Consider the following 22,584-nt stretch of genomic DNA (forward strand, 5'->3'; position numbering starts at 1 on the left):
CTCCCCTCGCTGCCCCCCCCGAATTTGACCAAGTGTCTGTGCTTCATTATTTCTACACCTTACACGTTTCTATCCCTACAGATCCTCATGGATTGAGCACTCAAATTGAGTTTTTTTAATAGACATCTAAACCTCCAAGTTGGATGTTCACTAATCTATAGTTGAAACGTAACCTGTTTCAATGGATTTCTGTAGGCTGTGATATGGCTTGGAAGGTTCTTAGAGAGCTGGTAATGTAAACCAGTTGTAATGTTGATATGAAAACCACATTTTAAGTGCTTGCAGGAAGGATTTGTATTTCCTTGCTTTTTCTGCTTGCTGAGTCCTTTCTGTCCTGTTCAGTTCCTTCTGTGCTGTAACTGTTTGTGTCATTCCTTCTAGGATTCAGAAGGAGGTCTCTATGTGTGCATGAACACGTTTCTGGGATTTGGAAGGGAACACATTGAAAGGCATTACCGGAAAACAGGACAGTGTGTATATTTGCATCTGAAACGACATGTGATAGAGGTGAGATTTGTGGCTTCCCAACTAACTAGCCTGGCAGATCTTCTGTCTCTTGCTTGTTTCAATAACATATTTTTGGCATAGACCAAACCTTGAATGACAGAAATGGACATGTTCAGATGCGGTGCTGGATATTAAATTCAGGTACTTGGATCACAAACTAATGTACAGTTCTAGTTCTAAGATGAATCACAAGCCCTGAAGGGGGTTTAAGTTCCCCTTAAAGGCAGCTTGTTGCCCAAAGGTGCATGTAGCTGCCTGACTTCTACTGATCTCTTTCACTATATGCTTCCACGTATTGCATTTATGTTGTGTGTAACTAAGTGCTTTTTAGAGATCTGCCGTTGAAGTGTAGAATTACTGGTTTGGCTCAGATTTGGCTGGAAGTTTCTGAAATTTTTTTAATGAGGTTTTGGCTTAGAAAAGCATGAGTTCTTTTAAGATTTCTGTGCCATTAAATCATGAGCCTTAATCCTGATCTGACCTGTGATCTAAATCTTAGCTTAAATTAATGCTAGTTGCTGGAGCTCACACACTGCCCTTGTTCAGTCCTACACCCACACACATATGGATGTATACAGGCGAATTTCCTGTTTGCTGTTCTTCCATAATATCATTACATATCAATAGTAATTTATAACCAGTGCTTCAAAACATCTGTTTTTGTGTGGTTTGTCTTTAAAGGGCTGCTTATGCCTTCTGACCTGTACTTTATGGAAGGCACTGGGTTTGTTTATAGCTCAGTCTCCTGTGAACTCTGTCTCCCTTGGACACTTAGAGGCCTTAAAACAGCTACTTGGAGTGGGATAGAATATTTCACTTTTCTCATTCTAAAGCAGTGTTTCCCCTGGGTGGTGAAGGCCCTGAGTTATGTAAAATGCCCTGGCTGCTTATTTTATTTTCCATAGATAACTGTTCACATTTTATCAGAATTATAATGAGGTGGATTATATGTCTCTCATGTGGAAACTGTTAATGTTTGCTATATTTTAGAACTGTCCTACCTTGTAAGGCTGAAAGCTGTGTTTTCCTTCACAGTGTTAACTGAATTTTTGGATAACCGTGTCTAGTTCTAGCAATGGTTCTTCTGAGTTATGTTTGCACTCTTAAAATATCTGTGACTAGGGACAGGTGGGCAGATGCTCTGTCAGCATTTCTTGTATTGAACTTTCTTCTAGTATGTGACCTGTGAATTTTCAATGTTAAGGTAAACCGAAATTAAAATAAGGGCTCAAAAATTCCTTTCCTGGATGAAGATTTGGCTGAAGAACTTCAAAATAGAGAAATAAATAACTGATTGTTGTTCAGTACTGCATACAGATTCACAGAATCAGGGGTCAGAAGGGACCTCTGGAGATCATTTAGTTCAACACCTCTGCTAAAGCAGGTTCCTCAGAATAGATTGCACAGGAAAAGCATCCGGGTGAGTTTTGAATATCTCAAGAGAAGGAGACTCCACACCATGTAAAGGACAAACAAGCACTCTGGACATCTTGTTCCAGTGCTCTGTAACCCTCAAAGTAAAGTAGCTCTTCCTCATGTTCAGGTAGAACCTCCCGTGTTCCAGTTTGTACCCGTTGCCCCTTGTTCTGTCTCTAGGTGCTATTGAAGAGAGCCTGGCTCCATCCATTTGACTGCCACACTTTAGTTATTTTTAAGTGTTGATAAGTTCCCTCCTCAGTCCTCTCCAGGCTGAGCAGTCCAAGGTCTCTCAGCCTTTCCTCATTCAGGAGATGGCTTAGGCCCCTCATAAACTTTGCGGCCCTCCAATGGACTCTTTCTTGAAGTTCCATGTGTTTCATGAACTGGGGAGCCCAGAACTGGACCTTGTACTCCAGAGGGGGAGGATCACCTCTCTTGACGTGCTGACCATGCTCTTCTTAATGCATCCCAGGATACCGCTGGCCTTCTTGTCCACAAAGGCATAATGCTGGCTCATGGTTAATGTGTTCTCCACCAAGATGCCCTGCTCTTCTCCACAGAGCTCCTTTCCAGCAGTGCAGCCTCTAACCTGTACTGATGTATGTGGTTATTCCTCCCCAGGTGTAGGACTCTACACTTGCCCTTGTTGAACCTCATGAAGTTTCTCTCCACCCAACTTTCCAGCCTGTCTAGGTCTCACTGAATGGCAGCAGAGCCTTCTGGTGTGAAGTACACCTTCAGCTGAACTAGCTCAGAGGTTCCAAGTATTTTCCTTATGAATCATGATGTAGCAAAGGAGCCTGGTATCTATGTGTGAAGGTGATGGCATGCTAGATCATGTGGTAGGAAACAATACTTGACTACATTGTACTGGTGAAGACTCCCATCTAACTTGGCTCTTAAATAGAATTCCTCTTAAGTTAGCTGTGGATTTTGTTTACCATGACAGTTTGATTCTTACGTGATAGGTGTGTTTTCCTTTGAGCAATGTGAAACATCATAAAACTGTTCCGGTGAAGGCCTGAAGCGTCTGGCATGTGCTGCATTGTGGTTTTGGTTTTTAACCCAAGCTTTTGATGGTATGTGATACAGTAAAGCCCAAGGCATTGTTTATACTACCTAAAGGTTCTTTTAGAGAGACTGCTGTTCTTGCCTGTGGTTCCCTTGGCATCATCCTTGCAGCATGTACTGCATTGCTGCAGAAATCCTTGTTTGCTTCCAGGGGTGTTTAGAATAAGTAGCAGCCTTGTGTTTTGTCACAACTCGGTTGAAAAACAAGGGTCAGATCTTTAACCTATTGGCTTGAATGGAGGTAGAATATCTGCCAATGGCAGATCTTCATCTGAGGCATCTGATAAATCATCAGAAAAAAATTAACCCAAACAACAACATTGTTTTTTCTTTATTTTTTTTTCTTTTCCCTTTAGAATTTCACTTTTCGGACTTTTGAGACTAGTTAACTCTTCTGTAGTGTTTGACTGTTGAATATGGCTGCCTAGTCAGCACAGGGCAAAGCTTTAGCTTGGTGCTGTAGCCCCATTGAAAACACAGAACAGAGAAAGATGGAATTTCTTACAGTGATTGGTGCCTGGATGTTATCAGTGACAGTCCTGTTATGGAAAAACATAGCAGTGTTGCAGTTAAAGGAAATGTGGGGTAAGCCAAATGACATCTGGTATGAGAAGTACTGTAAATAGAATTTAATGCCACTACTTTCGTTTGCTGGAATCGCATCTGTTAGAAGACAAATTGTTTTGTGAATGGGGAGCATTCTCAATAATTTCTGACAAGCAGAGAAGCGAATTCAAATACTGTCAGGTTCTGAGGTTTTCAGGAGTACGGAACATCTGCAATTCCAGTTTAGATGTAATCAGCTTTTTCGGCATGAAAAAATGAAGCTGTATTACATGTTAGACTGGCAGTGATTGAAACACTCCTTGTGAATTCTTCCTCTTTGAAATCTCTATTCTTAGTGATTTTCACAACATCCCACTTGGAGACATCAGAATTCAAACTGAGTCTCTCAGTATTGGAAACAACTTTTCTTGGTTCTGAAGCTATGATCCTGACAATATGTGTAATATATTCATTACATGTTTGTAACGAGGTTACACTGTATCTTGCTGCTGCTTTTATAAAGTAGGTTTAGATTCTTGACTACTCCCTTTCCACTTGTTAAATGCTCAAGTTTGAAGAAAGAAATGCTTTGCTTTTATTTTAACTTCATTGAGCAATTTCTTTTTTTATTTTTACTACTTTTTTTTTTAAATACTAGAGTTGCATGATGGACTCCCTTTCCCTAATGCTTGTATATGGATAATAGGTTTTGTTCTTAAGCGTAGCCAAGAACTTTTCTCTTTCGAAGAATGGGAAAATTTCTTGTGTTATACAAGACCTAACTGATGACTTAAGCTTTTGCTTTGGTCAAAGCTTTTATTTACATGGTGAAGGGAACCACCCAAAATATGCGACCCTTTCACCTTCCACCCTTGCACAGAAGGCAAACACGAGCTTTCCCAAGGCTGACAGGTTCTTGGCTGCTTTCTCTCCACCTGTTGCATCTCAATATTATTTAAAAAGTAAATGATGAAAAAAAAGAAGTAACCTAACAACCTCATCAATTACACTAACATTATGCACCACATAATACAGCACGTTTGCGTTATAGCCACAGAGGCTGATTTGATTTGATTTGCTCGTGCCTGTTAATAAACAGCTTGAGATGCAAAAGCATGAACTTACATGTTTCCTTAGCCACTAGAATTGTCCCAGAAGCCTAAGGATTTTTTTTTTGAACTGAGAAAGTAGTGCTTGAAACTGGATGTCATTAGGAAATTACTCCTTCCCTGCTGTGGAGCCTGAGTGGTCACAGTGGAATTTGTTATGAAAGGCTGATCTTTTATGCAGATAATATCTTTTTCTTTCCCTCTCTAATTCATTTTTACTCCTTAAAAAATTCTGGAGGGGATCTTGTGTTAAGAGATCTGGGTGTTGCTGGAAGATCCTGTCTTGTTGATAAAACAACAGTCACCTGTGATGACTGTGAGACATGCGTGCTTAGTTGCTAACAGAGCAAAGTAGAAGGATTCAGATGGTGATTTTCTCAAGGGTGGTAAGCAACTCTGGGTTGTCCCATTGTCTGAGATGGATGAAGAAAACTTGTGTTCTTGCTGAATAAGGCTATGGCTTAATAGAAGGACCATGAACAAATATGTATATGTCAGAAATGATGGTGGTATGAGGTTGTTGCTGATTTACTGTTGTTTCACTTGATGGATTTTTAATTGTCTCTTTCTCTTTCCAGAAGGTACCAGGGGCATCTGGTGGTGGAGCTTTACCAAAAAGGAGGAATGCTAAGCTATTTTTAGGTATTGTGAACAGCTGCTTTCACACAGTCCTTTCCTGACCCTATCTGCATGTGTACTTGGGTTCTGTCTGCCATTGTGTTTGGCTTTGGGGCTACTGGAGAGGTTGTTGCTGTTGTTGTTTTCTGGTTTTTTTTTTTCTTGTTTTGTTTTCTTTTCCTTCTCTGTCTTTTGGCTCTAATTTTTAAAGGTGGTCTGGACAAGTGATTCTTAGCAATTCTGGCATCTATTCGGCAATAGGTGTACGCATACATGAATTAAATATTTGAATCTTAAGTTGTTTCTTGACTATTGTCAAACAGCCTCAGGTTTGAAAGGCATTTTTTTAGACCAGTTCTGTCCTCCTCTCTCTTTTTGATACACAAAAACACCCTTTAATTAAAATATTTATCCTTTTAGATACAACAGGGCCCCAGTGTGGCATTTTTCTGCTCTGCAACTGTTTGTGGGAAGGGTTATTTACGTTTTTAAGGGGTTGTTTCACAGATAAATACTCTTAAGTGATTGTTGTGGTCTCTCCTGTAATAAATGCAGCAGTACATACATTGTGAACATCTTCTACCAATTCTTGTTCATGTCCACTGTTATATCCCGTTTCTTCATGGAAAACCATTTTCTTATCAAATCCCTTTCATCAAAAACATGTCATCTTTGATATTGTTGGATTCATATTACCCAGAAAACCTGAGAGCTCCATAAATATGGATGAGGGGAATTTGATTCAGTGCCTGTATTCTCCCTCCTCCCACTGCTTGTGATACTCTTTAGTTTCTTCCATTTGTTCTCTTTGTACTATTAGGAAATAGTGATTTTTTTTTTCCCCTTCAGATAATGAAGAGGTTAAACATTTTCATTACCGTTTCCAGCTCTTATGGTCAAGTGAAAACAATAGCATGGCCTCCCACCAGAATTGCTTTGATCTGTGGAATGTGTCCCTAAGAGGCCTTTTCAGATTGTGATTGATTAAATTGCTGTTGTTAATGTCTGGAGCAGGTTTTGCAAGGAGGTCTTAGAGAACAAAAAAGCCATATTATTACTCATAAACAAATGAAACTGATTTGGAAGGGACTCTTAAGTTGTAGATGGTGGTTTAATTGCCATTTACAGTCATTTTACCTTGAAAACAATGTTTATCACTGGATGGTTATAAAATGATTAGCATAAAAACAAGAGCTGCAATGCAGTAATGGTTGTACCGTGTTAGAAATGTAAGTGTAAACAAGAGGTGCAAAACCACTGTCAAACTTCATTCTTACTGATACACTGCATAACTTTTTGAGGCTCCTGTCACTGTGGTATGCTGGCACACAGTGTATGTGACATCGCGTCTCTGATGTGCCATGTTGGAGAAGTCCTTAAATTCCATCCTTGAGCAGAAGCTTTTTGTTCCCACTGAATAGATATGGTGCAGCAGTTCCAGCTGTCTCAATCCCAGTGAACTTTAGAAGGTAATGCAGTTTCACTGGGGGTGAATTTAGCCCATGAACTATCACTTTTTTTCCAATCTAATGTAGTTGTGAAAATGAATCCCGTCTTGTCTATTTTTCTACAGTCTTCTTGGCAGTCCCTGTTGCTTTGTGTTTAAAGTGTTATCAACTCTGTGCTGTCATCCTTGAGATAGTATTTCTGTGCAGCCAAATTTTTTGTATCCATTTATTTGGCTTAGCAGATGTTATTTATGTATTACCATACTTAGAAGAGCAAGGAATTATCCCTGTACTTGTTCATAGGACACTTCATATCTGAGGAAATGGAAGCAAAGAGAGGTCAGCGAGTTTGATCATTTTGCATGTGACAGCAGTAGAGATGGTTAGCAAAATTTGACATCTTTTCTCTTAACTCATCTTCCAGTTTGGAAGCTGCCAGTCTTCTCATCTTTATAGCATGTTTTGTTTTTCTTCCTTATTGTGAACTTGGACACCTCTGATGGAAGCTTGCACCAAAGAAGCGATGATCAGCCTGTACATATAGCCTGCCATTTAGGGCTTAACCTGTGAGGCAGCAGTAGGTAACGCTACATGGTAGCTCTAACATCACTGTGTTTCTAGGTGTATCTGTCTGAATAATTCCCTGAAAGCAAAAAGAATTAAGCTGTCTGAATAAAGTCAATCCAGTTTTGGCATTTGTTGCATTGCTTCTAATAAGCCTCTTTGATGTAAGGCTATTACAGATATTAAACCCTTTTCAATCTTCTTAGTATTAGGAAAACGTATTTTGGTTGCTCATTGATTACTTTCTATTTTCACTGCTGCTATCCAGCAAATACAGCAGAAACACAGACAGGTTGCGTTAGTCCACTGAAAGCTTTATCTTCCCCTGAGCATGGAAAGATGCACAGCAAAGTGTGTGTGCCCATGCACTAGGATTGTTGTTAGCGTTTTTTTTCTTCTTTTCAAGAAGGCTGGAGGATATTGGCAGTGAGAGCTCTGTGTTATATTCAGGAGGCATAACAATATTGTGCGTGAAGGTGTGAGCTGCCTTGAACCTAGTGTGTTTAAGTATTGCTAGGCACCGTGGATGTGGTAACTTTGCTTGCTCAGATAGTGCAAGCTGTCTGGGGATTTGGAGTGATTTTGAAAGCAGACTGTCTGCATCACAGAGCATGGACTAGTGTCCTTACTGCGTTGCTATCCAGGGTAGCAAGCTTGAAGATGCTTTCTGTTTGTCAGTGTGCATGGCTATCACAAAGAAGTTTCAGATCCAGTCTGTAAAATGGAAAGAAATTAATTGATGGGATGAGGTGGTTGCTCCCCATCATTTCAGAAGGCTTTCAGGTAAGAAACTTCTGGACTTTTGTCTCTGTTATACAACCTCCTGGTTAAATTGGCCACGCCATGGTCAATGAGGCACCAGTTTTTAGTGGGGGGAAGGCAGGGCGGGACTAGGGAAAGTATCACTGCTAGACTTAATTTTCATAGTTGTGCATCTGGAAGAAGAAAGGATCAGAATTGATAGGAAGCCATATAAATGTGACCAAAAAAACCAAAACACTGGTTTTGTAAAGTGAAGTAAAGCTTACGGATCTGCCAGAATAGTTGAGGAGAGTCGGTCACTATGTTAATAAGAGCAATTTGATTAGCAAAATGTGCTGTGATGTGCCATAGAAGATCTTCATCAGAAGGGTAAATGGAATAAGAGAGAAGATCCTTGTTTGGAGGGCCAATTCTCACAGCAGAAAATGATCAGCAGAATCCTTAATTGATTTAAAATTATGCAGTATATCACACTAAAAATAATTTCTAGGTTTGTTACTCAGTAACTAAGCAATAGAAGAAGGAAATGTTGAAAAATATGAAGACGAGAAGTGGTTTATCTGTGTAGCAGAAATGCTAAGTCACAGCTTGAAGCAGTGATTGTGCACCTGGTGGGAAGGCAGGGCCAACTCAGGGGAGCTCAGGTGCACGCAATGCAATGCAGCTGGGTGACTGGAAGGGCTGGAGCCAGGATCCACCCCTTGCCAGACCTCATTTAGGGGTTGCCAGTGGAGACAAGGTTATTTCACTGGAGATCCGTGTGTATCTGAGGCCTTCCAAGGGTAAGCAGATTCTTTCCTTCTTTAGCATATCCTCACTTGCTGCAGCCTAGGACTTTGGTACTCTGCTGTCATTGCTGTGCTTTCCATCACGTTGCAGTGTTACAAGCTTCATAGGCACAGAGATGTGGCCTGAATTAGCTATTACTGTTCAGAAAGGCAGTACTGATAGGTGGTGGGGATGGTTCACTGCAAATATTAGCCCAGTTATCAAGTGGAAAATGAGGAGAATGACGGTTGATATTTGGTTTTCTATTATATTTTGGATTACAAATTGGGAGTGAATCTCTGCTCTGAACAGAAAACACTGGTACATATCTAGAAATCAGGAGGTATGCTCTAAGGAAGGAATTGATGCATTTCTGCCTTGTTCTGCCTGTGGGCCCTTGTCAGACACTGGACTGTAGTCTAAACAGAGCTGGCAGAGTGGCTGTCATAAAATTTGTCTATAGACAGATGTCCTCTTCCAGATCAGTTGACATAACAGTATCTGCCAGTGCAGCAATTTGTGAGAGCTCTGTTTTGAGCGAAGTCAGGGATAACTTAGACCATCAATTAAAACCATTTTGAAGTACTCAAATGAACAGCTCTGTCAGCAGATCTGTGAGGATGGTAACTGCAGATGAGAGGAGTATCCATGACATACAGCTAGTCTCAGAGAAGGCATCAGGAGGGAAAACTTTCACTTAGAGAGTCTGGAAGAACATGTGAACTTGCTGAGCTTCTCCTGCCTGGCACCTGCCTACAAATGGTAGTGGTAATACTTAAAGGTAGGATTTCCAGGTATGAAGGCCATTCATAAGAACGGCCATGCTGGGTTTAACCACAGGTGCACTTAGCTCTCCCTGTTCTCATAGCAGCCAGTAGCAGAACCCTGCTTTCTGTAAGGATGTTTTTGTTTTTGAAAGCTTCTGAAGAGGACTTTAACCACTAGTTGTTTGTGTAAGTAAGCACATACAGACAATATACAGATTTATGAAATGGGAAAAAAAAAAAAAGTGATTTAAGAGGATTTCAGTGTGTCCTGATAATAATATTAAATTTTAAAATTGTACCAACTCACCAGCAGTAAAAGTGAAGCTGATCAGATCAGGAGTGAACCTGTTGCCTTTAGGCTTGAGTTGGGTATAGAGTGGTGAGCAAATACCTTATGCTAATCAAGTCTTAGTAGTTTGCAGTTTTAAGTGGGAACGTAGAAGTGAGGCTAAACTAACTAAAGCTAATACCGCTAGCAAAATGTTCAGAATTTAAATTCTGATGGCTTCGCTTTGCTTGTTTAGTGCCAGAAATCCAAAGGGTGAGGTCTATTTCTAGGACTAAGAACGCCAGTCTAATGCTTTGGAGATGTAGCGAGCAATGTAACTGATCTTTATAAATAGCGAGTGATGCAAATGATCCTAGTAGAAAGTTTTTTGTTTTCCTTTTTCCCATGAGAGAGAACGGTATGACTATAAAATATATCTATTATTTGTCCTTCTGTTTCTTTTTTTAAATAGCTCATCTAATGAGGTGTTGTAGTTTAACCTGGCGGGCAGCTCAGCACCAGACAGCCTTCTGCTCACCCTAGTCCCTCCAGTGGGAAGGGGAAGAGATTCAAGGGGAGAAAAGAGTGAACTTGTAGGCTGAGACAAAAACTATTTACTAAGACAGAAAAGGAGGAGGGAAATAATGGCAATTTTATATCTCTTTGTGCGTATATATATACTTATTTACAAAACAAGCGATATACAGTGCAATTGCTTACCACCTGCCAACTGCTGCCTTGCCAGTCCTTGAGTAGTGGCTTCCAGTCTGTGAGCAGCGGCTGCCACCCTGGCCACCTCCCCTCAGTTTTATGGTTTTTTCACACAGTGACATGGTACGGAATATCTCGTTGGCCAGTTTAGGTCAGCTGTCCTGCTTCTGTCCCCTCCCAGCTTCTTGGGCCTCTCCAGCCCCGTTGCTGGCATGGTGGTACAAGAAGCTGAAAATGGCCTTGGCTCTGTGTAGCACTGCTCAGCAACAATTAAAACATGGTGTGTTATCAACATTGTTTTTCTCCTAAAGTCAAAATGTAGCATGATACCAGACACTATCAAGAAAAATTGACTCTGTCCCTGCTGAAACCAGTACATGAGGTTGGTATTTCAGGTGTATCTGAAGATATATATGAATGGAATAGCTTGTGGTCTGCAAAGTGTTGCTGCAGTTCATTGTCATTTAGAGGCTTCAGGATGAAATTACTTGATTGAAAGACTTATCCTCCACTTCCAAGTTGGCACAAATTTATTCTTTGCTTTCAGTGAGATCAGGACCAAGCTCAGATTCCAAAGATACCTTTCTAGTGTTTGAAAATTTGTTGCAGCCTCATTAGTCAACATCCTCATTCAATTCTTGCATTTGTGTCTCCTTTCATACACGCGTATCCATATGCACAGGATATCCTGTTTGGAGGTCCTGCCTGGAATGTCCTTATGACCCTATTATTAGTGCATTCAGTTGGTAACTCTTCTAAATCTGATCTGGCCATGTCCACTCCTTCCCCTCCAGTAGGTTGGTTTACAGTACCATCATCCACCTCCAGCTGCTGTTTTCAGTCAGTCCAGCAGCAATGCATTTCTCACTGTCACTGAAGTGCGACGCCTGTGAGCTGGAGTAAATGTACTCTACTGACTGCTTGCTCAAAATAACGTCAGTCGCACTTCTGTCTCAACGTGTCCGTTATTTTGCTTTCCCTGTTGTCCTGGCCTCCCAACACAACAGTTGTGACCTATGACCACTTTGTTTTAATGACCACAGCGTTTAACTGGGGCTCTGACTGGGTACCATGAAGCTGTTAGTCTGGTAGAAAGGGAACACTGTCATGTGGCTGTTCACCAAGTTGGCAGTACTTTAAAAAGAGACATCCAGGTTGGTTGTTGTGCAGCAGTCTTACAACTGGAGTAAACCCTTTATTGCCCAGAGATTCTTCTATATGGTGTATGTTAAAAGGTTGTCATTGTCTGAGAAATAGCCTTCTCTGAAATATAGTATTTGAAAGCTTATCCTGTTCAGTCCCTTTTTGTATTACAGTAACTTTTGGTCAAATATAGTCAATTTGCAAGTAGACTTCTCCCCCTTCTTTTTCCCGTAGCTACACTTGTTCCTGTGTCAAATTCTGCACTAGTCTTAAAATCTACATTTGAAGCATCCTGCAGACTATATGGGATGTCCAATGGCTATGGAGCCAGCCTCGTTTTGTGTAGACTCTGTTGCCTTCTAAAGTAATAGTCATCTTGTTTTATTATTTTGAAGCTCATGCTTTCTTAGCTAAGTTGGCCCTTGCATAGGCACAGAAAATATGATGCAGGTGCAACTTCTGACCAAGCTTAGCAACTGTGGCTCTCTGTGTTCAAACTAAATTTTGAAAACATGAGTACAAATTTGGGGATTTTCAACTTGACTTTGTTAAGGGGCCTGTCTGACTGTCACCACAAGGGATTAGTTTGAGGTCCTCTGCTGTATCAAGAGCTTTGAGTCTGTGACCACGGAAGTCTTTTCCACCCTTGTGATACTGGACATGTGAACACTGATAAACCGTCCTCAGTATGACAGTTGCCTGAAATCATTGTAATCCTTAGAGGTAGTAGGGCTGGAAGTGTGCCAGCTTTACATGATCACTGTCTATAGTAGAATTGCAAGTTAGATCCTTTTTTTTTTTTTTTTTTTCCCTGAAATTGTTACGATGCTGAGTGTATCTTTCTTCAAGAAGTGTGATGCTGCCCTGTGTGTCAGACATCCAGAATGCCTTGCTGACGAGGCATCATGTTTTGCTTTTCTGGTAATGCAAATGGTATGAAGCCTGAAAAGGTAAAAAAAAAAAAACTTCCCCTTACACACAAAAGGCTGATGCTGCTAAGTATCTGTTGTCTTTAGCTGTCAGAGGATGATTGCTAATAGAATACTCAGTCTTCTGCTTCTGGATCCCTAGTTCCAGTGTGGGTCAGTAGTAATGAAGCTGCTGCTGTCTGCCTGCTGTCTGGCACATGAGATGAGCTGAAGTGTGCCTCTGAATTTTGAACCCAGGCATCCATGTAGTTGCTGTTTCTGTACAGTGAATTGTAAAGGCTAAAAACTTTGAATGTTGATATAGAAAAGAAAATACCAGTGGGCCTTACATGTGTCTAGAGATGACAACTGCTGACTGATATGAGCTGTCCTCAGGTTCCCTCTGGTGGCAGAGTGAAGAGTGTGACTGCAGGCCCTGCAAGAGGTGCTTGCTGCCTCATGAACAGGTCTGAACATACACGAAGGTTTTATCTTCTCTGAGAAACCTGCACAGGTTGAAATCTCTGTCACATTTGGAAAGTATTCAATAGTTTTGTTTTTACTGTGTTTGCCACCATGGATGTTATATGAAATTTATGCAATACACTGCCATCAGCTTGGAGATGCTCAGTTTCTTTGCTTTGTAGAGAGAGAGAGCTTATGGCTGCAGACTGCATCTGTTGCGATTCTATCCTTTATCAAAACACAAGGCTGTAGTACAAACCATGAAAGCAGCGCTGAGTAAAGTGAGGTTGGAGGTTGTCTGTAATGCGGCAGTAAGGGATAAATTGTACTTGCTTTTAGCTATTTGAGGCTAGTGATGAGATATGGGAATAATTCCAGCCATGCAAGGCTGGAAGGGAGGAAAGGCCACAGATACAAGGTGAACAGGAGCTACAGCATGTTTCATCCAGGTCTGTGATCTGGAAAATGTGGATTGTTGCTTTGCAATTTAGGCATAGCTAGTGTGACCTCATCTCACACTGTACAGTGCTTCAAGATCCTGGGTGAAATACTCAGCAGTATTACCTGCTGCTTCTGTCCAAAATGAGTAGAATTTTGATAGCTGCTTCCAGAGCGAGGTGTCTGCAACAGCATGCTGCTTGGAGAGAAGCCACATCAACTATGATTGTGGCTGGAGCTCAGATTAAGATGGTGATTTTAGTCCTCAGCTAATCTTCTTGCAGGGTGGTTAGATTTCAGTTTAGAACAGGATTTCAAAAACGTTTTTAGCCAGAAGAAACAACTGGGAGTGTCAGCTTCTAGGCTGATGGCAGGCAGTGCTTCCTACTGATATGCCTGCCACAGTTTAGGAACCACAGACTTGGGACAATCTCCTGATGATACCCATCTTGTTTTCCAGATTTAGAGGCAAATGGTGATCTGAGCAGTGATGACTTTGAATATGAAGATGAAGCAAAACTCGTTATATTTCCGGATCACTATGAAATCTCATTACCAAACATAGAAGAGTTACCAGCACTGGTTAGTGAATGTGTGCAAGCGGTGAAAGGAATTTTCCTCTGGTTTGGTTTTTATCAAGATGTTGTTTTGTTGTCAGTTGCTTGTTTTTACATAAAGGTCTTTTTTAACTAGATAGGCAGGCATTTTAAAAGGTCTGCTCTGTCTTTATTCCTTGTATTTCCTTTTGCCTCCTGCATTCTTTCCCTTATTTTGATGACCACTTGCCCCACATATTACATGTTGTGCTTACTCTCCTGCTAAAATAACAGTAATCCAGAAGAATGTTTGTGTATTTAAGCATATAATTAGTCTTGCTGATATCCAGTTCAATATACAGTTAGCATCTGAGCTGGATGTCAAGTTCTTAGAAGTCACTGAACTGCGTTAGATTTTGAATTTGATCTTCCTTTGTCTTCCAGGTGACAATAGCTTCTGATGCACTCCTCAGTGCAAAATCACCCTATAGGAAGCAGGACCCTGACTCATGGGAAGAAGAGCTACAGGCATCTAAACATGCCAAATCGCTTGTACAGTTGGACAATGGTGTTAGAATTCCCCCCAGGTAAGCATAGCAAGGTTTTTTCATTCTAGGTAATCTAACACAGTCCAGAATAAAAAAATAAAGCCAATAACTCGGCCAACAATTATCTTGCATGACTCTTGGCTGGATGTGTATGCTTGGTTTGACCTACCATAACTAGGAATACTGAACTGCTTCCTGTCTTACTTATTTCTGTGATGTCTTCCCTTTTTTTTTTCTTGCAGTGGTTGGAAGTGCTCAAAATGTGACCTGCGGGAGAATCTGTGGCTAAACCTGACGGATGGTTCAGTGTTGTGTGGGAAGTGGTTCTTCGATGGTAGTGGAGGGAATGGCCATGCAACAGAGCACTACAAGGAGACAGGTTATCCCCTGGCAGTGAAGCTGGGAACCATCACTCCTGATGGAGCAGGTCAGCCACCTGGCAGGTTCTTAGATGGGATATCTTTTGTGCATGAAGCTAACAGTGTAAACCTATTACCAAGTGGGCTTTTTTCTCCAGTGCAAATGTTTGACAGACTGATATGGAAAGAAAACCGTGTGAGTTTGTGAATCTTGTTCTGTTTCAGGAGAATGATTCACTTCATTAGAAGAAAACTCTTTTTTTAATGTTCTTTTCCTCCTGTTATATGTCTGATTGTAAATAGTATTTTGGTTTTGTATAATAGTGGATTGATATTAGATAGGGAGGAATGGTGTTTCGAAACAACATAGTCCTGAGAAGCAGTATTTTTAGTTCTGCTAATTTTGCTGTGTTAGCCTGGGGCAAATGATTCAATGTCAAATAATGTAGAAACAATAACAGTAATGATTTTAAAGTCAGAAAAGTCTAGTCTCATCCATTTTTTAAATTTACTGATATTTTAAAATAATTTTTACATTACTGGTGTATTTCTTTAATGTACTGGGGACTGTGCTATTTTCCAGTGTTGATTTAGTAATTTTTTATTAATCCTTGTGGGGCTGCTGTGATGGTTTAAAAAAAAAAAAAAAGCCTGATCTTGGGAGAATGAAAAATCTATGGGAGCATCCTTGTTTGCGTATTCTCTGGGTGTGCAGTGTTGCTGTGGAGAGGGTTATGGTGTGTGAAAACTAGATAGAGTATAAACATGAGAAGTTGAAAACGTCATAAGCAAAGAGATCTTTTTCTGCAGCTGTAAGGAGGGAAAAAAAAGAATGGATAGCATGATTACATTTGTTTTTTAGTGCTGATGACCATATGGATGAAAAATGACTGTTTAGAGTGGCAACCTTCCATTTGTTTGTTTATTTACACGGATCAGTTGAGAATTTTTCATCTTTAAGTCCTATTCATTTTCGGGGTAAGGAGGTTGTAGTCAGATTCACCCAGCTGTGCTGTAGAAACACTGAGCAAAATTATTTTTCTCCCAGATACTGTTTCCTTGGGTGAGCCTGGTTTTGGATTGAAGATGGTTAGGATTTTCTTGGATGTAAGTTTCAACCTGCATCTACAAAATAAAAAATATTCTTTAGTGTTTGTTTCGATGCTTTGGCATCTTTACCACTAGTATTTGTTTCCTACAGCTGTTGTACTTCTGCCTCCCACCTATCAGCTGCTTGTGCTCTCATGTGGCCTTTGGGATAACAAAGGACATGCTGTCATCTTCCCCTCTGAATGAGGGGCAGCAGCTGTTCTACACAGATTTGTTCTTCTGGATGTTGTTAACTTGGTGTCCCTGTAGGAAAGATTTCCCTCTCCCAACCTTTCCTTTTTCCTTTTCAGCAGTTTTTCTCTCTGATCTATATTGCATTGGTAATCATAACCTCTCTATAGGGCTGGGTGACAGTTGAGCTTCAGGAAAAAAGCCCCGTGGCTGATTGTGACACAAAATTTGTCTGGTTTCTGCTTTCCTGCGCTGGAGGTGAAGTGGTAATGGTAGAGGAGTACTAAGTGTTGATCCCTCTGCTGACGTAACTTTATCCTTTTTCACACTAGTGAGGATGAGAAAGAGGTGATGCCAGTACTCTGCTCATCCCTACCCTACTTATTCACAGAGAGAGCAGAGGAGAGCTCCTTGTCTTTCCCTGAGAAATCTGTATTGCATAGACTGGAAGGGATTTGTGGTGCATTAGCCTCATTTTATAGTGTTTTGTCAAGAAACAGACCTGTGTTCAGGTCAGAAATTGAACCAAAATTCTGTCTTCCATCCTAGGACCTTGGACAGGTTACACAAGTCAAAAACTTTCTTCTCTAGGTTGAGTACTCCTTGGCAGGCTATGCTAACGGCTACTTCTCTTTACAGTGCCATTAGGTTTGATTTCAAGTACTTGAGGTTACATGTTTGAAACTGCTCTGAGGACTGGAATGGTCATTTGGCAGTGAGAGGCTCTATTTTTAACAGGTACTTGAATGTAGTTGCTTTGTGGATACCAGTCTCAGTAATTGTCGGATACTTCTTTAGGGGAATCCTGTGCAACTTGTTTCTTCATGGACCATTGCCTGTTATCCTTTAGGTAGGAAGGAGTGATGTCTGTAACAGGCATAAATCTTGAGCTGGAAGAGAAAAGGAAGTACAGGTAGCAGTGTCACTTTTCTTACTGCAATATGAATAATAATGATTATTCTCTGTTTAATTATGTTTTGTGGTGCCTATTTCAGATATTTCTTGTTTTCTTTTTTCTTCCCCTCTTCTTCCCTTTTCTTACTCTGAGAACATCAGCTTGTGTGTCACATTTGCTGGCTTCTATGCAGACACTTGTAGATAAGAATGTAGGAGAGGACTACAGACCAGTGTTTTGGAACTCTCGGCTTCTTTCTTTAATCAGCTACTCTTTGCTGCTTTTGAAGTGGATTCTTTTCTCTCTCACGGATTTAAGTTGGCTACACAGCAGAAAGAAATAATGTTTTGTGAGACAAGCTGGGCTTGAGTGAAGATCAATGTTGTGTGTTCCATTCCTGCTCTTCTGGGTCAGTAATTCCAGATGGCTGCTCTTTCTTCATTTGCCAGAAATGAGGAAAAACAAAATCAAAGAAAACACATTGGAGCAGTCACCCAAGGTCAGCTGATGTGTAATCTCACTGATAGATGTGTGAGCTTTACAGGATCTTTCGGCTGTGCTGTGACCTCACCAGAAGACTATGGAATGTTGTATGTGGATGAGCTGTCAAGTCCTCTGAGCATGCTTGCTACCACACAGTGGAATTCCAGTAGATGAGCAGCTACAGCCCCATGCATGCCAGAGGGGTCACCAGAACCAATGTTAATAGAGGGTCTGATGGCTACTGATGGCAGATAGCAGCGTGACTCAAAAACACTGTTCCTTGTTTTGAGTGAGATAATGTTTTTCATAGGACTGGTAAATCCATAAGTTGCGTTTAGATCTTAGGATAGTGGCTGACCCTCAAGCTATCATTTCAGTATGATTTTTCCCACTAGCAGTCTTCAAAGAAGCTGTAATCTTGTTAAAATCTTACTTGGGTGATGGACTGAGGCAAAACCCAAGTCTGTAGTTGACAGGAGAGAGGAGAAGGACCTTTCGGAAGTGGGATCTGTGCTGTGAACGGACTTTATCTGGATTCCTGCTCTGTCCTCCCCAATTCTTCTTATTTCTTCTGATTCAGGGTTCAGATTTCTCTGTTAACCTGGATCTGATCATGGGGAAAAATCGCTGTGAGAAACTCTGTAGGATGTGAAGTAAACTTGTCTGAGAGAAGTACTGGCAGAGATATTTTGGACTTTGATATGAGTAGAGACCAGAGCAGAGGAGTATTTGTACACTAAAGAGGAAGAGAGCAGAGAAGAGAAAAGACAAGACCTGCTCAAGGCTTACTAGTGGGTCTTATAAGTCAAATCCTTACGTCATGCCTGTAGATTTGTTATTTGCTTAAGTAGGTGAAAACTCTGCTTTGTTAAAGTTTTGCTTGGTAAGCATTAAAAATGAGATTTTTATCTCCATTTTGTCCCTTTGTTGGATTTATTAAATATAGCTTCATAACAAAAATGTCATTAGGCATGCTGCTTCCCTCCTCGGTTTGAACGTTGCCCTTTCAAAATCTTTAGGGACCATGAGGAGCTACTTTATAGCTAGAATGTAGATCTGTCATACTATAAAGCGGGGCATCCCAATAATGACATCAGACTTTCTCCCTCGTGATAAGATTAATCTTTCAAGTCCCATCCAAGTTATTTCAAATAAAGGATTTTTCATTTTTTTTCCCCGTGTCTCCTTGGGAAAAGGAAATGGATTCCTTGAACTGAACGAGACATTAAAATGCCATTTCTGATGGTCAGTTGGTTCTATATACTCATAGTTTTGACACGTTTGCCAGTATCTAGTAACTCCACAAAAAAATTCAAAAGATCTTGCTGCCGTGTTCAAAATGTAGTTTGTATATGTACCTGAGAATTCTGTGTGCCCTGTTCCTTCTTTCTTTTCTCCTACAGATTTCTTTACTTTTTTCTTTTTTTGGGTGGGGAGGGGTTGTTTTCGAATACTGTAATTGCTCTAAATTTTCTTAGCTTTTAATGCTATTAAGGTGTGTAATTTACTCAAAGGAGAAGAGTTGAGTTGATCATGTTGAAAACATTTAAGATGTTTACTAAGCTCTGTGGGTCTATATTTATAATATATCTCTTCCAACCAAACCCAGAGAATGTGAATAAGACATACTGTGTAGGCACTTCTGTACTGAGAATGCAATGTTGGTCAACAAAGAGAAGGGGTAACATTCAATACAACAGGTCATCTGTTTCTCTTTGCTTTTGTAGATGTCTATTCCTTTGATGAAGAGGAGCCGGTTTTAGATCCGCATATAGCAAAGCATCTGGCACACTTTGGGATTGATATGCTGCAGATGCAAGTGGTAGGAAATCAAGCTTCTATTTAGTTTCTTGTTTACTCTTCTAGTTGGGGGTAGGGAGACAGGAGAAGAATGATAGCTGTAGTTTATGTTGAACAAACCTTATACTGGTTAGTGTATTTCAGTCTAAGTGGAGACAAAAGAGGAAAACTAAACTATTAGAGAAAAGTTAAACTGGTTTCAAAAGCCTTCATGTTTCTAATCAACAGTATTTTCAGTATATTAATGTCCTTGCCAATGTCATGAATAAAAAGTTCCTTTTATTCAGTGGTCTTTCTGGAAAACCTGTTTTACTTAGCAATCTTCAAAACTTACGTATAGTTTCAGCTGTTGCAGAGGATTCCCCTACTGTTTTCAGACCAGTCTGTAAGATTCTTTGTGAAGTGGAGGAATAGTGCTAGCAGTGAATGACAATATAGTGATTAGTGCCTACAGATTAAAAGCTGAGCTGTGAATTGGAGCCTTGAGATCACAAACTTTGGCTTTTCCCTTCTGCACAAAGAAGAGAGTTTTCGAAGCTGCAGCTTTTCATCTGATTTGTTTGCTGGGACCATCTTCTACAGTAGCAGCTATGTCCAACCATTATAAATGGAAAAATGAAGCTTGAAAACATGCAGTATTTTTTATGCTGAGTCTTGAGGACTGTAGAGAAGTGGAAGTTGAAGGCACAGGAAGAAACATTCAAAGAGCCAGTGGTCTGTAGTAAAGAGCTGAGAGACATTGGATGAGCAAGCAGCTAGACTTCTGACCCTGACCACCTCCCCTGCATGTGGGATTCACCTCCCTTTTCCCATTGATCTGACTCTTCTTTACTAGAAGAGATCACAAAGTTGGTGATGATGATAGCAAAAGTATAATAGTTGCAGAAGTTAAAAGGCAGAAAAATAAATTTTGTTTCTTTCAGGCAGAGAACGGTCTAAGAGATAACGATATAAAACCAAGAGTCTCTGAATGGGAAGTGATTCAGGAAGCTGGTGTGAAACTCAAGCCCATGTATGGCCCAGGATATACCGGCATGAAGAACCTGGGAAATAGCTGCTACCTCAATGCTGTCATGCAAGCCATTTTCAGCATCCCAGAGTTCCAGCGAGCGTAAGTAGCTCCAAGCTGGCACTTAATATTAGTTGCCTAATTACCCTACATCTTGTTTTTTTATGCAGAACAGTATTTTATTGTCTTTAACAAAATATGAGCCTGGCAGAATTTAGATGTGTTTGTGTTCTTTCAGTGTGGCCCTGCCCAGGTAGCCTGTTATTTCATCTGTGTTCAAGTGAAGCAATTCTCAGTATGTTGCTAAGTGCTTTGGTTTTCAACAAACCGGCTGCAACAATATATACCTCAGCATTTATTGCCAGGAATTAGGCCATTGTTTCTCTGAGGAAAACTCAATACAAACATTATTTTTACATGTCTTGTTCTTGATTAGAAACAAACAAAAAGACTCTTGGAATTTATTTGGTAGTGTTGGTCTGGAATAGAAAGTGCATTGTTTCTCTGTGGTTTTGAGCAATGCCATCCAGCAGCTGCTTCAAGATCAAGGAATAGAATATAAATTCTGGATAAACAGCAAAACCATGTCTTTTCTCTTTAGCTGGAAACTTCTAACCATAACTTACATGTCCACTTCCTAATTTCTTAACTACTCTTTTTCAATGGTAGAAGCACTCACGAGGGTTAGATGAAGTTACTTGCATGTTACAAAATTCCACTTGCTAGCCCAGAAGGAGCTTGTAGATGTATCGCTGCTGAGGACTATGTATCTGTTAGCGTATCTCTGAGTAAACCTAGGTGTGGTATTTGAATGTTTGTGCTTTGTTCTTGCTGCCCAGGTATGTGGGAAACCTTCCGAGAATATTTGACTACTCCCCACTTGATCCAACACAAGATTTCAACACTCAGATGTAAGTGATGCTTTTCAGTGACTTACTTTGTCAATTTAAATAGAATCTGAATAATTTAATGGCAAAGAAGAAAAGTATGTCTCTGTGGGCTTGAAAGCCAAATTTGGCGCAGGGTAGAATGCAAAGACTTGTGTGATTAAATATATATAATGTTTCTTCAGGGACTCAAAGACAGTGTATTTCCTTTTTCCTTGAAAGAAAATCTTCTATTTTTTCTGCCTGTTTTCTCATGTGTTTGTATTTTTGGTTGTTTTTTTTTTTCCCCCCATTTTCTTTCCTACAGGGCTAAACTGGGACATGGCCTCCTTTCAGGCCAGTATTCTAAACCACCCATGAAATCTGAGCTTATTGAACAGGTGATGAAAGAAGAACACAAGGTATTTGACTGAGTTTGTGCAGCTTGGTAACTAGGTAAAAGTGATACCCTGAGAAAAGGGAACAGGTGCTGGGCATTGGAGAACATGGGTGGATCCAGCATGGGATGCTTAGCAAGGTGGAATGAGCGGGATTCTAGTCAGGAATATATTAGTCAGGGACTATTTGTGCAAAGCTTTAAAGTAACCAATGGTTCTGCTAAGAAAGTATTCTGCAGCTCCTGTGATGAGTGCAAACATTCGTAGAACTTAAGTTTATCTTCTCTGAGGGACAGAAAATGCTATTTCAGAGAGTCCTGAGTGTTAGAAGACAATTCCTAATCTCTCTCTAAGTTGCAGAAAGAAAGACCAAAGAAATTGTTTATTTGTCTCAACACGGTTCATGGGCACTGCCTGATTCTGTTTTGTCTTCGTACCTTTTCTTAGCTCTGTGAAGAAAAGCTGTTTGCAGCTTTTATGTCAGCAACAATTTATTCTTTTTTTTCCAAGTTGGTATACATTTTCCTCAGCATTTGGAGAGTGAGAATAACCTCAGTTTGTATTTTGCCTCTTTTTTTCAAACTCTGCTTTTGAATTTGTCACTGCTTTCCCTACAGTAACCTGATTAACATTTGTCTTGAGCAAAATGTTAGTTATTTGGTCCATGTAATCTACCCAAGTGAATCTATCAGAGTTTAGATTTGGTTTCCTATTCAAACTATCTTCTTTGAAACATCTTGTTTAGAGTGATGCTGCGAAAACGCCCTGAAATGTGTTAGTGTCCCTGTCAGCTTCTTATTGTGATTCCAAACAACATGTGGAGTTGAATCAGACTTCACAAATGGATTATTTAGAAACAAAAGATCAGCTAATAACCAACAGCGAAGATGCTACCTG

At 40.3% G+C, this 22,584-nt stretch overlaps 1 protein-coding gene across 6 annotated transcripts in view; it reads left to right on the forward strand.

Moving 5' to 3' along the window:
* Nucleotides 1-22,584, forward strand: part of USP13 (ubiquitin specific peptidase 13 (isopeptidase T-3)) — a 47,004-nt gene that overhangs the window by 7,793 nt on the left and 16,627 nt on the right. For 3 of the 6 annotated variants that reach the window (XR_002438426.1, XR_002438427.1, XM_021396220.1), the window contains exons 2-10: nt 382-507; nt 5,231-5,294; nt 13,973-14,094; nt 14,493-14,635; nt 14,839-15,023; nt 19,342-19,436; nt 20,338-20,525; nt 21,263-21,334; nt 21,618-21,711. Coding sequence is in view for 4 of the 6 variants with exons in the window: in XM_021396220.1 (XP_021251895.1) it covers nt 382-507; nt 5,231-5,294; nt 13,973-14,094; nt 14,493-14,635; nt 14,839-15,023; nt 19,342-19,436; nt 20,338-20,525; nt 21,263-21,334; nt 21,618-21,711 (1,089 nt within the window). In the remaining 2 variants the exon portion in view is untranslated. Of the gene's footprint in view, nt 1-381; nt 508-4,977; nt 5,039-5,230; nt 5,295-8,687; nt 8,827-13,972; nt 14,095-14,492; nt 14,636-14,838; nt 15,024-19,341; nt 19,437-20,337; nt 20,526-21,262; nt 21,335-21,617; nt 21,712-22,584 lie in introns of those variants that run through there. The other 3 variants (XM_021396224.1, XM_021396221.1, XM_021396223.1) reach the window with 3 other exon arrangements.

The sequence above is a fragment of the Numida meleagris genome, chromosome 4 (assembly GCF_002078875.1).
Source record: "Numida meleagris isolate 19003 breed g44 Domestic line chromosome 4, NumMel1.0, whole genome shotgun sequence".
NCBI lineage: Eukaryota > Metazoa > Chordata > Aves > Galliformes > Numididae > Numida > Numida meleagris.